The following is a 15,423-nucleotide window of genomic DNA, read 5'->3' as shown; positions in this document are numbered from 1 at the left end:
AAGATTGTTATGTTGTTATTCTGATTTGTGTCCATTACTGGAGACAAATGTATATGTACTTAGGTCTCATGATCAAAGGGGCCATAGTCATCATAGCTCTCTCAGAAGCAGAAACATATTAATACTTTAGCTTTCCACTCGTTTTCCTGAAACGTATGGACAGAAGTTAGCATCTAGGGGTTGTCTTCAAGTTAAAAATTCAGCATGCCGTACAAGTGATACTCGGTTTCCTGCTGAGGTCATCCATTGTTTGGCCATCCTGAGAAATGGTGAGGGTGGATTCATATTCTCAAATGCTATAGGTTCTTGTTCTATTATATTTTATTGTAATGGTAAAGAATAGGACTGTGAAAAGGAACGATGCCACATGAAGAAGAATACCAGTTATAGAATTACAAATTGGTCAGTGTCCCCTTGCCAGTATTTCAGAATCATCTGACTAAAATGATATGGTTTGGTTCCATTTTCTAAAAGACAAAACACAATGGAAATGGACTTCTGCAGTATTCTGAGTCATTTATATGAAAAGTAATGGCTAAGATTGTTTATGTTCCTGGCACATAGTATGTTCTTAACAAAGATTTGTTGAATGAATGAATAAATTATCTAAATAAATATATGCTCTATTTAATTTATTTATTACATTTCCCTTTTGCCTTTCCTCTTTCCAAGCTTGAGCAAATAATATAAAAATGGTATCATCATATATTTTCTCTATTAAAATGTTTTACAGTATAAAAGATAATGTATAAAGACAAAGAAAAATTTCATCTACAGTCTCAATATCCAGAAGGAATCACGATTAACATTTTGCTATATTTCCTTCTATCTTGTATTTCTATGTATACTTTATATTATTCATATTACACATTATACAGAGATGTATCTCTTACTTTTTTACTTAACTTTCTAAGTATTTTCATATATTAACAAATCTCTTAATAATTCACCTTTTAAAAAATTTTTTTTATTGATTTTTAGACAGAGAGAGAGAGAGAGAAGAAAACATGTGAGAGCGAAACATCAGTCAGCTTCCTCCTGTACACCCCCTACCTGGGATCGAGCCTGCAACCTAGGCATGTGCCCTGACTGGGAATTAAGCTGGCAACTATTCAGTGCACGGGATGATGCTCTACCAACTGAGCCATAGCAGCCAGGGCAATAATTCACCTTTGTAATGGTTGCATATTAAAGTATCTGGATATATGATTATTCATTTCATCAATCCTTTAAATTGGACACTGAACTTGTTTCTGTGTTTTCACTGCTATAAATATTTGTAGTAAACATTTTCTACATATAGTGCATATACTTACAAATCACCACAATTTTATCCTTTAAGGGATTCAGAAAGTAAATGTAGAGGAGTGATGTCAGCAATGTTGTGGAATAGGGGGTCCTCTGCTTGTCTCCCCCCGTCAGTAACAATAATTTGGCATCTATCTACAGGCAGAATGCCCTTGTGGGAGCTTTGGATCCAGATAGAAGATTGTGAATCCCTGGTCCAGTCTAAGATCAAGGAAATCTGTTTTGAGAAGGCAGGCTTGCACCTAGATGGCTGACTCAAGGACTGTGGTCCTATTTGCAGACCCAGAAATAGCTCTGTACCCCAGAGGATTCAGCTACAGCCCCACAATGGCCTGGGTCTGCACCAACACTATGTGCCAAGAGATCTGGGTGGGTCACACTAACCCATACTTCAGGTAATAAGCCCACAGAGCTCAGTCCTGGCTATGGACCCTGAAATAGCCCATGAACTGACACTAATCCCTTTTAGCTGTGGTCCTGTAGCCTCTGGAGGTAAGGCTGCCAAACTCAATTTGACAGCAGATTATGAAATGGCCCTGTAACTGGGCTCCATCCCCTCCTAGCAGCAGTTCATGAACAATCCTGCCAGTCCAGGTATCCAATCACAGGCTCTCCCATCGGCACCTTTAGAGATCTTGAATCACCCTGTACTCGGCACCAGCCCTTCCCAACTGGGGCCAGGGAGCAGTCCAGCCTACCCAGGAACCTAGTGGGAGATATGCTCATCCATGTCTCCAGAGTCAGTTCTGCAGATTTTAATCCTGACAGTAGAACTTGAAGTAATCCTGGGACTCAGTTCTACCCCCTCTTGGCCATGGAACAGTGCCAGACTGGCCAACCTAGACACCCACGCTGTGACCTAGCAGAAACCTTCTCAGGGACCTAGTGGGAGTGACACCCACTCATACACCTGGTAACACACCTGATGTCTGAAGACCCAACTATGAACCCTGAAGCAAACCCTTATCCTAGCACCACCCTACTTAACAAGGTACTGTAGACTATCCCATATATCCAGGGGCCATACATGATCCGCACCTGCCATGACACTAGTAACAAGCACACCAACTGCAGACTCAGCATCAGCCTTGTGACCCAGCTCCAAAACAGCATAACTGCAATTTTGGGGTTAATCCCATGAGTATGGGGAACTGAAAGAGAAAGTATTTACCTATTGAAATCAGTCTGTAGAAACTGGAAAAGGTGTTTTTTCCCTTTAAATGCATAGATACCAATGCAAAGCTACATGGATCATGAAGAATCAGGCAAATATGACACTACCAAAGGAAACTAATTAAAACTCCAGTAACTGATGTCAAAGACATGGAGATCTATGAATTGCCTGATAAGAATTCAAAATAATCATTTTTAACATTTATTGATATGAGAGAAAAATAGTGATTTGTTGTTCCACTTATTTATGCATTCATTGGTTGTTTCTTGTATGTGCCCTAACCAAGGATTAAACCCACAATCTTGGCATATTGGGATGATACTCTAACCAACTGAGTTACCTGGCCAGGACCCAAAATAATCATTTTAAAGAAATATAATGAAATACAAGAGAACACAAATAATTAACTAAACAAATCAGTAAACCAATGCATGAACAAAATGAGAAAGTTTAATAAAGACATAGAAAACATAAAAGGACACAGGGTAACAATGGAAAAGATATCCTAATATATAAAAGGCCAGGGTTGTAACCACCAAAGCCTGACCAACCCAGAAGTCCTTCAGTTAGCCTGGGTTGCCATGGCGACCCAGCACTGACTGCCCCACTGCAGCCTGGCGACCCAGCACTGACTGGCCAGGGGGCTGAGACCCAGAGAGAGAGGCAGGGTCTGATCGGAAGCCTCAGTGGCTGCTGTTGATCAGTACTTGCCTCTCTCTTTCTCTCCCTCTTTCTTTCTGAGCTTTGCCAGCAGCCGGGCCTTTCTTTCTCTCCTGGCCTCAGAGGGGGCTTCTGTTCAGCCCTGCCTCTCTGATAAGGCCCAGAGATAGGCCTGGAGATGCTGACTGGCATAGGAACCAACCAATCAGAACCAAATGTGGGTGCTGTGAAGAACCAATGGCTGTCTAGGAGGGGGAGCTTTTGATGCTGACTGGCATAGGAATCGACCAATCAGAACCAAATGTGGGTGCTGTGAAGAACCAATAGCTGCCTAGGAGGTGGAGCTTTTGACTCTGACTGGCATAGACACTGACCAATCAGAACCAAATGTGGATGTTGTGGGAAGCCAATGGCTGCCTAGGAGGTGGAGCTTCTGACACTGACTGGCATAGAAACTGACCAATCAGAACCATATCTGGGAGCTGTGGGGAGCCAATGGCTGCCTAGCCAGCAGAGCTTTTGATTATGACTGGCATTGAAACTGACCAATCAGAACCAAATTGGCCAGCAGAGGAGGGCAGTTGGGGGTGAGATGAGGCCTGCAGGGGAGGGCAGTTGGGTTCAAGATCAGGCCGGCAGGGCAGGGCCATTGGGGGCGAGATCAGGCTGTCAGGGGAGGGCAGTTGGGGGCAACCATGCCAACAGGGGAGGGCAGTTAGGGGTGATCAGCCTGGCAGGCAGAGGCAGTTAGGGGCAATCAGGCAGGCAGACAGTTGGGCAGTTAGGAGCCAGTGGTCCCAGATTGTGAGAGGGATGTCCGGCTGCCAGTTTAGGCCCAATCCCACCAGGCCTCTAGTAGAATTATAAAACTCATTGGTAAAGGTAAATGCATAGTCAAATTCAGAATTCCCTCATACTGTCATGGTAGTACACAAATCACTTTTATCCCTAGTATAAAAATTAAAAGACAATAGTATTAAGAATTATGATAGCTACAACAGTTTGTTAATGAATGCACAATATACTAGTAAAAGATATAAAGTGTGAAATCAATAGCATACAATGCATGTGGGGGAGTAGAAGTGAACGTGTAGAGGATTTGTATGTATCTAAGATAAGTTATCAGTTTAAAATAGACTGTTATATTGATAAGAAGTTTTGTGTAAGCCTCATGGCAAACACAGAGAAGAAACCTATAATCGATACACAAAAGATAAAGAGAAAGGCATTAAAGCATACTTACTGCCGAAACCGGTTTGGCTCAGTGGATAGAGCGTCGGCCTGCGGACTGAAGGGTCCCGGGTTCGATTCCGGTCAAGGGCATGTACCTGGGTTGCGGGCACATCCCCAGTAGGAGGTGTGCAGGAGGCGGCTGATCGATGTTTCTCTCCCATCGATGTTTCTAACTCTCTATCTCTCTCTCCCTTCCTCTCTGTAAAAAATCAATAAAATATATTTAAAAAAAAAAAAAAAAAAACATACTTACTACAAAAAATAAATTAAAAAGACAGCAAGATAGGAAGAAAGGAATTAAAAAGTAGTCAGAAAGCAACAAAATGGTGGTAGTAAGGTCATACCTATCAATAATTACTTTAAATATAAGTGGATTAGATTATCCAGTTAAAAGATACAGAGTGAGACTCACTTTAGCTTTAAGGACACACATAGGCTAAAAGTGAAAGGATAAAGAGGTATTCCATGCAAATGAACTAAAAGAGAGCAAGAGTAACTATATTTATATCAGATAAAACAGACTTTTGATCAAATCAGTCACAAGAGGCAAAAAGGCTATAGTGATAAAAGGGTAAATTTATCAAGACGATATAACAATTATAAAAATATATGCATACAACATTAAGCATCTAAATATTTAAGGAAAACATTATCATAACTGAGGGGAGATTTAGGCAGCAATATAATAATAGTAGGGGCCTACAATATCCCACTTTCAACATTGACTAGATTTCCAGATAGGAAATCAATAAGGAAATAGTGGACTTGAATAACACTATAGAGCAAATGGAGGACATTATGCTAAGTGAAATAAGTCAGAGAAAGACAAATACTGTATGATCTCACTTATATGAGGAATATTAAAAAGCTGAACTCATATAAACAAAGAATAGATTGTTGTTTGCCAGGGTTGAGGGGCGGGGGTGCAGAAGTGAGGAAATATTGCTCAAAGAGTAAAAACTTTCAGTAGAAGATGAATAACTTATGGGAATCTAATGTACACATATTGATTATATAATAATATTCAATTGTATACTTGAAAGTTGTTGTTAAGAGACTAAATCTTAAATGTCACAAAAAATATAACTATATAAGTTGATGGATCATTTCACAATATATACATCTATCAAATCATCATGTACTCCTTAAACTTACACCATGTTATAGGTCAATTATCTATATATATAAAAGCCTAAGTGACCATCCGACCAGTAGCTATGACCTGCAATGACCACCAGGGGGCAGATGCTCTGACTGGTAGCTATGACACACACTGACCACCAGGGGGCAGACGCTCAACTCAGGAGCTGCAGAGCTGTGGTGACGGCAGCTGCTGTTCTTGGGTGATGTACCGGGGAACCAGAGAGGAGGGAGCCCGATTCTGGCATGCATCACCGGAGAACCGCCCTCTCACAATCCAGGACCCCTCAGAGGATGTCAGAGAGCTGGTTTTAGCCTGATCCCTGCAGGCCAGACCGAGGGACCCCACCAGTGCAGGATGCACCGGGCCTCTAATATCTCAATAAAGCTGAAAAATAGTTTATGAGAAGAACAGCTCCAGGCAACAGACAAGAAAACAATTAGAAGGATGAGTAAAGTTGAGCCACCACATTGTCTGAAAAAGCAAAAGAAAGCAAATGAAGTGAAATGAGAAATCTTTATTACTTACCACATCCAAAGCATTATTTACCTGGGTCAAATCAAATCTGTAATTGCTGATTTTGGGTAGATAGATAGATAGATAGATGATAGATAGATGAATAGATAGATAGGTAGATGATAGATAGATAGATGATAGATAGGTCTAGCTGTGTAAATCTAAATCTACATATTGTTCAACTTTTTAAACAAATAGTTTCTATATTTATTATAGCCAGACCCTGAGGGCACAAAGATGGACCTTCCCCCAAAGGTATTTACTATCTACTGTGGAAAAGAGAGACATATGAAATTAACTATTATGTTGAGCCATGTGAAAATTTCAATTTTTGACCTACAAAAATGTCAATTTAATATGCTCCCACCTAGTGTAATACAATATATTAAGGGCTAATATGGTAGTAGGTACATGATGGCTTGAGGACACAGATTTGTAAGCTATTCATTCTTCTGGCAAGTGACAATGCATATTGTTGCTACTTATTCAGCAAGAATGAATATAAGGGGGTGTCATTATTGTCTGTGTAGGTGTGTACTGGAAAGGTGCTAGGCCAGACCTATGCATCCAATTTATGGAATTTGGTAGCATTGTACAAGTAACACTTCACTTCTCTGAAAGTCAGCTATTCCAGCAATCACATCTACCTGGAAATGCCATCTACCTCTTCTAAATATGGCCATAGATCTGTTAAGTATGCAAAACCCAGAATATCTCTGAATATGCAAAAGGGGTGTGAAAGTCTCTAAACAACAGCTCATGGAATTCATCTGAAGAGAGCCTTTCCAGTCCCTCACTCAAATCTGTTTACTCTTCTATTAGACACAGTTCTATCACATTAGGTTTTCAATCCCCCTAACCCCACCCTAGCAAATGGGAAACAATGTATTGGTGTTGATAGGGGGGGATATGTTAAGACCCACTGGCAGCAATAAGAAGTGATATGGTTAATATGCTGCACCAGTGGAGATGAACTAATTCTCAAAGCAGGTATCATCTTACAGAGCAAAAGCACAAGATACAAAATGGGTTATAACAGATGTCAGCTATGTAAAATTATATGTATATAGTTGCTAAGAAATCAGAATGAAATGTTTCAAAATATTGATAGTCTTGGTGGCTATATACATGGTACTATGGACAGTTTTTATTTCCTACTTTTCCTAATTGTTTTTTGTGACCACATGCTGATTATATCATTAGAATAAATAGAATGATTGTTTAAACATAAATTATAAGGTGGAAAAGAACTTTAAACACAGACTAGTTCTGGTCTATTTAAAGAAGAAACAGACACACCTCAAATATGCCCTGAAGACCTCATTGGATTTAAAGCACAGCACAGTATTTGATGGGCATTATAATTATGTGAATCAGCAAAGATGTATTTTCAGTAGATTCTCTTTGTGAAGACAGCAAAGTGATAAGTACATCTTTGAAATATCCCTATACAAAGAGACTAAGATAAAAAATGTTGCTATTTATTTGAGCCCTGGCCAGATTGCTCAGTTGGTTGGAGTGTCAACCTTACACTAAAAGATTGCGGGTTGGATTCCCAGTCAGGGCACATACTTAGGTTGCAGGGTTGATCCCCAGTCAGATGTTTTCCTCATTTTTTTCCTCTCCCTTCCTGTCTAAAATCAATAAAAACATATCCTCAGGTGAGAATTAAAAATAAAAATAAAAATATCCTCACCTATCCAGATCAACTCATTCTCTGAGGTTTCTGGATAGCTGAGATCTCATTTTAGGTTTTTCTATTTTAAAATGAAATTGCTCTATAGCTATATGTCCTATGAAATAACACAATCTATATATATAAAAGCCTAAGCAACCAAACAACTGGTTGACCAGTTGTTATGACATGCACTGACCACCAGGGGGCAGACGCCCAATGCAGGAGCTTCCCCCTGGTGGTCAGTGCGCTCCCACAGCAGAAGTGCCACTCAGCTAACTTACCGAGTGACGGTGGCAGCAGGCACAGCAGGGCCAGGATGAACAGGAGTGTTGCAGCTTGGGCTCCTCCCCCAGCTGCCTGTCACTTCACACACTACTACATCCTTTGGAGGATGTCAGACTGCCGATTTCAGCCCAACATCCCCTGAGGGGTCCCAGATTGCGAGAGGGCACAGGTCAGGCTGAGGGACCCCACTGGTGCATGAATCTGTGCACCAGGCCTCTAGTATTATATTTAAGCTCCCTCTCCTAAGTGTCCGTAGCTATTCATTGAGGCATTATTTTCAGATGGCCATGGAAACAGTTGTTTAAGTGATTGTCTTTATTCTTTTGTTAATGGCCCAATTAGATGTTAAAATGTATCTTCTTTCTCCAATGTGAGGTTTTTACTGTTCGATGTTGCCTTTGTTGGTTGACCCTTGCTTTTGCAGACTTTCACAAAGTAAGAGAAGATATATTTACATATTTCCAAACTATTGCAAAGTATTAAAATCAAATCATAAATTATTCAAGCTATTTGGAAAGTTTCCTGAGAAAAAATATGCAACATAAAGAATATAGTATTTAGAATCCTATCTCCCAGTTAGTTGTGTTACAGTTGCTACTCAATCCTCTCCTCTTAAAAAAATCAAAATCAAACAATAACAACAAAACAAAATAAATACTTAAAATGAATTCATTGTCCTTGTGGAAGAATCTCAAATATCACCTTCATGTTTTATGTATGAAATGCACTTGTAGCATTAGCTGAGTCTTCATTACTGCTTAGCTATATCCTTACTCATTCACTGAATCGCATACCTTGGTGTTTGTTCCAGATTTGCTCTTCTGACCTCAGTCCCTCAAACTGAGTCTCACCCTCATCAATCTTAGTAGATGCCCTTATTTTCCAAGTCTCCTCAGTACCCTTTGCTGAAGCCCACATTGTGCTCCTCATCTCACTCTTTTTACCCCCTTCAGAATCATGCTTCTTCATCAAATATTCCTTGCTTCTTTCCTTCTTAATGTCTTGCTTTAAATTGATGTCTTTATCCTACAGAAATGCCTAGGTCCTCCTTGTACTTTAAAAGCAAACCTCAATGATAAATACCAAGCAGTAAATGAATAAAAAATATCCCCAAACTACTATCCTATGTCTGCTTGGGGAGAAACAACATGATCACACTAAAGAGGTAAGATATGTATAGATCTATATGTATGTACAATGTACAGTTTGTACAGTATGTATAATTTGTATGCACTTGCACCCACAGATGAATCTGTATGGCTATTGGAAACTCACCTCTCTTAATTGTATGGTTTAGCTGGAATTATTTCAGCTGATGTGCCTTGATAGTCAATCAGTTCCTTTTTCCCCCCCTTGTTCTTTATTTTTAAATTTTCAAGTACATACAAAATGGAATCTATATCTATAATAATAAAAGTGTAATATGCTAATTAGGAAAGCTGAACAACCTTTTGGACGTCCTTCCGGACATCCTTCTGGACAAAGCTGGGGCTGCAAGGGCCAAGTCAAGCCGCCATGCCACGGCTGTGAGGGCTGAGCCCCTTGCACGAATTTCATGCATCGGGCCTCTAGTATATATATAAAAGCCTAATATGCAAATTGTCCCCTTGGAGTTCGACCAGGAGAACCGGAGTTTGATTGCTTGCTTTGATGTACACTGACCACCAGGGGGAAGCACAGAACGAAGGAAGACCCTAGCCGGCAGCAGGCAGCCAAGGAAGGAAAGCACAGGCCAGCAGCCGGCAGCCAGGGAAGGGAGGCCCTGGTCAGCAGCCTGAAGGCCCCCATTGGCCCTGATTGCCAGCCAGGCTTAGGGACCCTACCCATGCACGAATTTCGTCCACCCCGCCTCTATTAGTAGAATAATGAACCCAACCTAGCTTCAACGATGATTAATTCTTGGTCAGTCTCGTTGCATCTATACTCCCATCCTTAGATATTTCCAAGCAAATTTTAAACATTTGCATTTTTAATCTGTAAATATTTCTATATGTATCCACAAAATATAAGAATTATTTCTAACAAAGTATATTATTATACTTTTTTTTAAAAAAGCTTCTTAACAAATATTCAGCATTCACATTTTCTTGATTATCTACTACTTCCCCTCCCACACCCCCCAGTTTAAATCAGGAGCTAAATAATTTATTATTTTTGTCCTCTTAAGTCGCTTTTAAACTAGATGATACATTTTGTATTAGTTATCAATTGCTTTATAACAAGTTACCCTCAAAGTTTAGTGGCCAAAAATTACAAGTATTTATTGAAGTTTCTGTGTGTTGGGGATTTAGCTGAGGGATTCTGTCTCATGTTTCATGAAGTGGCACTCAGCATGTCGGCCAGGCTGCAGTCGTCTGTGGGCTTGACTGAGGCTGGAGAATCTGTTTCCAAGCTCACTTCACCTTGTGGGTCTCTGTGTAGGGTTTCTCGAGTCTCTTCACAACATGGCAGCTGGCTTCCCCAAGACTGAGTAATTTAAGAGGGAGCACATAAAGGAAACTTGTCCTAGCCTTGGAAATGACAAAGCAACACACAGAACTTCTGACATATTGTATTGGTCACACAGACCAACCCAGAAACAATGTGAGAGAGAACTACACCAGAGCAGGAATAACAAGGGGTGGGGATAATTTGGGGGGTCATCTTGGAGGCATTGTGGATGCAACCAGGTCATTTGTTGACAGTTTGTATTTTGCTTATTGCACCTCGCTAGTATCATTGACATATATCTTTCCCTGTCTTCCCACCCCAGATATATGTGTGTCATCTTATAATAGTACACATAATGACTGGTTGACTCATATAATATTAGCAGCCACTGACTATCATTGCCTAGATCCCTTAATTCAAAAGAGTGAAATGATGATTTCCTCTTTTTATTATTTGGAATACTTCTATAAAGAGAACTGTCCCCTAAACAGCTTTTTGGTTACATTGAGGTATATTTCATAAACAGAAGGCTAGATGAGTGCTTGATTCTTTTTCTTTATTTACCAGTTTTCAAATTTATGTGTTGGCTCCCGATCATCCCCCAAAGATAAGTGATATGCTGAAGCAGAATCTGTAGGCATGAGAATTTTAAAAAGCTACCTAAGTGATTCTGATTTGTTCCGCTATTAACTTCTATTGGTCTCCATTCCCGGTAGATTTGGGGTGGGGTCCAGGATTCTGATTTTGTTTTTGTTTATTTTTTTAATCTCCAGATAATCCTCTTGAGTTTCAAGTTTGAGAAACACTACAGTAGCTATGCCTTTTCCTACTTACTGATATGCATCTGTTCTGTTTTCCTGTGACATGGATATCTCAAGTTTTCCTTCCTATAAAAACTATTACATTTAGAGTCTACCTAGCACAGACTCTATAATTAGACTGCTTGGGTTCAATTCTTGCTTCTGACACTTCTTGACTTTTGGAAGTTCATTATTTTTCTGTCTCCATTTTCTCATATATAAAATGGAAATGATAGTAGGATTCCCCTCATGGTTGTTTTGGGGACTAAATGAGTTAACATTGGTGAACTGCTAAGAACAGTCCTTGGTAAGGATTTCGTATACATATTATAAAGCATATCATCATTATATTAACTGTCATTATACCAACTGTCATTTATTGACTGCTTCATATAGGACAGGCATAGTGGATTACATATATTCTCTGGTTCACTTAATTATATCAATCCTACAAGATTAGCAATATTATTCTCATTTTATATACAAGAAACTGAGTCTCCAACAAGCTCAGTAAATTGCCCAAAGTAATTGAGGTAATAAGTGATGGTATAGGCATGACATATACTAAGGAGGCAGTGTGACTATTAGGAGTACAGAATTTGGAGTTAAGATTTCTGGGTTTAAATCCTGGCAGTGCTACTTAACCTCTCTGTATTTTCAGTTTTGTTATCTATAAGATAACAGCATAACAGTAATACCTACCTCATATATTATGATGAAGATTAAATGAATTAATACTTGCCAAGTGCCTAAAATGGTTCCTGGTACCTGATAGGCATTTCATATGTACTACCTAGTTGTTGTTACTGTTACCTATACTAATAAAGAGCTAATATGCTAATGGCCAGGACGCTGTTACAAGTAATGACTGGATCATTAGCATATTAGTTGTTTATTAGCTCCTATCAGCAGGAAGCTGCCTACTCATGCCACAGGGCATTGCTCTGGAGACGTTGGGGGGGGGAGGGGGGAGGCAGGGAGGCACCTGGAGAAGGCGGGACAAGCCCTAGGTGACTCGAGGGACTGAGAGCCAGGCTTGAAGCAGCCAGAGAAGGCCAGAGAGGTCAGGAGCTGGGCCAGGTGCGCTGGAGATATGCGTGGAGAGGTTCGGGTGTCAAGGCAGGGCAGCAGGTGGGTGGGCGGCACCACGCGATTTCACACGCTGGGCTCCTAGTTATTAATAATTATTAATTAGTTTTAATAGCTTGGATTTAAAGAAAAGGCAGCTGGTAAGAGGGAGTTATTGAAGGTGCTGGTGAGGAAAGGAGTGAAATAAAAGCTTTGGTCTTCAGGATAGGAGGAAAGGAGAGCTGTTTCTGCCAAAGAGTTGGACAGGATAGAAGGTAATCAATGTCTAGCCAAAGGCAGGTGGCAAAACTCGTGGGAGACACTCATTTCTACAACAAGATAGAAAGTAAGATCATTCTTTAGGAATGAGGAAAGGAAGATAGAATTGTACGTCTATGGAGGCAAGGGGAATTTGCATACTCGGGGAGTATGGCAGGGAACACACAAGACGGAGCCAAGTTGAGTTTTGTCAGTACTCAATCAGAGCTCGATTCTTTGAGGCTAAGAGAATTAATGTCTGGGGAGGGAGAGCCTAGGTATTGAAGGGGTAGCTCCGCAGCCAAGTAAGGCCGTCAAGTTCGGGCATGGTTGGGTGGGATGATTATGATGGTAAGTAGAGGTGAAGAAACAAGAGGGATCAGGAGGCTGAGATTCATTTTTCAACTCCACTATCACCAAGCTTGTATGACCCTCGAATAGGTCACTTGACCTTTGTATCTCAGTTAATTCCTTGTGAAATGAGAGAGCTACACCAGTTTATCTCTCTAACTTCCCTTCTAACTCCAGAATTTATGACCCTAAGGGCTGATTCTAGAGTCTAGCTACAGAAAAAAAAGGAATTGATTAAAATGCCAAAAGTAGGAAAGTGATGGGAAGGCTCAGGGAGGTTGGGATGCAGGTTCAATACAAGTGGAGGTAGATGAGCAAACTCATGCTAGTCAGGCTCAATCTCTCAATCTTTTCTGCCTTTAAAATTTGTTTCTGTGTTAAAAAATGTTTCAGATTAGGTTGTCATTTTATATAGCACATATTGTGGATATTGTGAATGTAAGAGGCTATGTTTGCTACACACGAAAGAAAATTTTACTTCGGCTATGTATCTAAAATGTTCATTAACACATCAAAAATAAATCATTTTTACTGTTAGGGAGTTATTTTTCTGCTTTTAAGCAGAAGATAATAAAAGAATATTTCCTGTACCCATAATAACATTACACTTTGGAGTAGCTAACTAGGTTGCTTGAACATGCTGTTACAGAACTGGTTAATCCATAATTCAGCAGGTTCTTGGCTTCCAAGTTGCCGTATTGACAAGCCTGAAGAAAGTGGATGGAACTAATTAGCACTCAGCATTATAAAATGGGAAGAATTAAATAAAGCAGCTTCAATATTAAACTCAGACCCCTATGAAGATATTCCGTTTAGTTATGGGGATTTTGAAATGATGGACAGGCTAAACCAAAACTCATAATCCTATTACAGTCTCCTACACCCGCCTAATAAGCTTCAAGAGCTGTTTCCTTAGAGTTGGGGATATTGCCATCTTCCTCTAGGCTTTTCTGTATATAGCTTATAAATTCTTTACTGTTCCCACTAAATACTTTGTTATTTAAAATAGCATAAAAGAGAGTATATAAGTATATATACATATTGATGCATTTTGACTGTAATAATAACCTTGGCCTGTAGGGAACTTCAAATTATTAATAATTTCAGAGGAAAGCTTTTTAAGAAAAAAGCTGCAGGCTTAGCTGTAATGAGGCATTTGAAAAGGAGGAGGGGGTATGTTTGTGTGCATAATGAAAATATTGAACCCTTTGGGATGTTATGAACCATGGTGTACTAATAAATGATCTTTCCAACTCAGTGTTCCCGCAGACATCTTTGTACCCCCCGACGTATCTTGGCAAAATGCCTTTAGCTCACATTTTCTTCTAAACATTTCTTTCTCCTGACATTTGTTACTGGAGGTGGGGGTGCAACAGGGTGAATCTGATGGAGAAAGGAGGACAGTACTGAGACACAGACAAAGTTGGTGGCTGAGAATAATGAGCCCATTTTCAGCTGAGCTCTGCGGTTCAGATGAATTAATTAACCCCTTACAAGCATTTGTCTGACAATCCTAATTCTCATTCAGTTCAATGAGTTTTATAATTATCATTTAACTAAATAGCACTAAAAACTGTTTATACCCTGACATTAAGGAAGCTTTGTAGAGTTCTCTTCCTATAAATCATCGGAAGTTGTTTACAATTTGCAGCACTCTTGTTTTTCTTCTGGTTTGTGCTCAGGTTGCTGTTTTAAACAATATTTTCAGGGTGCTAATTATAGAACATGCTCTCAGGTTTTGGTTAGCTGTGTAAGGGTAAAGGACCTCAGTAAAGAACATTTTCACATTTTAATTGGAAGAATGTAGGCTTCAACTATTATCTATCATGTTAAACAAAATGAATCCAGTGATGCTAAATGGATATAGAATGATTAATTACTCATTCTTAAGACCTGTGCCATTTAGTTCCTGGTGATAAGATGGTGATAGAGCACTTCTACCCGGAAAGAGAGAAATGAGAGCATTGGTCTGACGATGCTGGAAACAGTGTTAGAGCGCCAGGAAGATACATTTGAGACGGGAAGGAAGCATATGGGCCATTCCCTACCACCTAAGCCCCGTATCTGTAATGACTGTTCATTTTCATACTAAAAGTTAAGGTAATATTAATAAACACTTTACTTAATCGCACCTCTTTGGATTGCAAGGAATAAAAAGCTACTTAAACTGAGTGTTTTTAAAGAGATACAGAGAGGCTCATGGGAATTCAGGGCAGAAAATACATAGGCCTAGATCCCTGAAAACTGAGACTGCACTACTTTCAAGGCGGCTCTGGGGTCCTCCATAGCACAAGTTCATGGGTCTTTTTGAAGGGGTTGCCCTGATCTAACTGCCCCTTCTACCTCTTCTACCTCCTGACAAATGTGGGTCCCAATTCCACATTCTTGTTCGAGGAATACTATTTAGTACCCTCCCCTGCTTTTCACCAGGCCCAGGTACATCAGAGCTTAAGATGGCTGCCATTTGGGTCAAGTTCCTACCCAGGTTTAATCAGCTATTACTATTTGCATCATATGGTGA

At 39.9% G+C, this 15,423-nt stretch overlaps 1 protein-coding gene across 3 annotated transcripts in view; it reads left to right on the top strand.

Annotated features, from left to right (window-relative positions):
- Positions 1 to 15,423, top strand: part of DIAPH2 (diaphanous related formin 2) — a 939,982-nt gene that overhangs the window by 802,551 nt on the left and 122,008 nt on the right. The window contains exon 28 of one of the 3 annotated variants that reach the window (XM_036305331.1): positions 988 to 1,246. The exons of the other annotated variants lie outside the window; for them this stretch is intronic. Within the exon in view, the coding sequence (XP_036161224.1) occupies positions 988 to 1,013 (26 nt within the window). The 3' untranslated portion in view covers positions 1,014 to 1,246. Of the gene's footprint in view, positions 1 to 987; positions 1,247 to 15,423 lie in introns of those variants that run through there. 3 annotated transcript variants of the gene reach the window in all.

Source organism: Myotis myotis, unplaced genomic scaffold (assembly GCF_014108235.1).
Source record: "Myotis myotis isolate mMyoMyo1 unplaced genomic scaffold, mMyoMyo1.p scaffold_m19_p_4, whole genome shotgun sequence".
In the NCBI taxonomy this organism is placed as follows: Eukaryota; Metazoa; Chordata; class Mammalia; order Chiroptera; family Vespertilionidae; genus Myotis; species Myotis myotis.
Note: the sequence above shows the minus strand (reverse complement) of the source record. Positions and strands in the feature narration are given on the sequence as shown.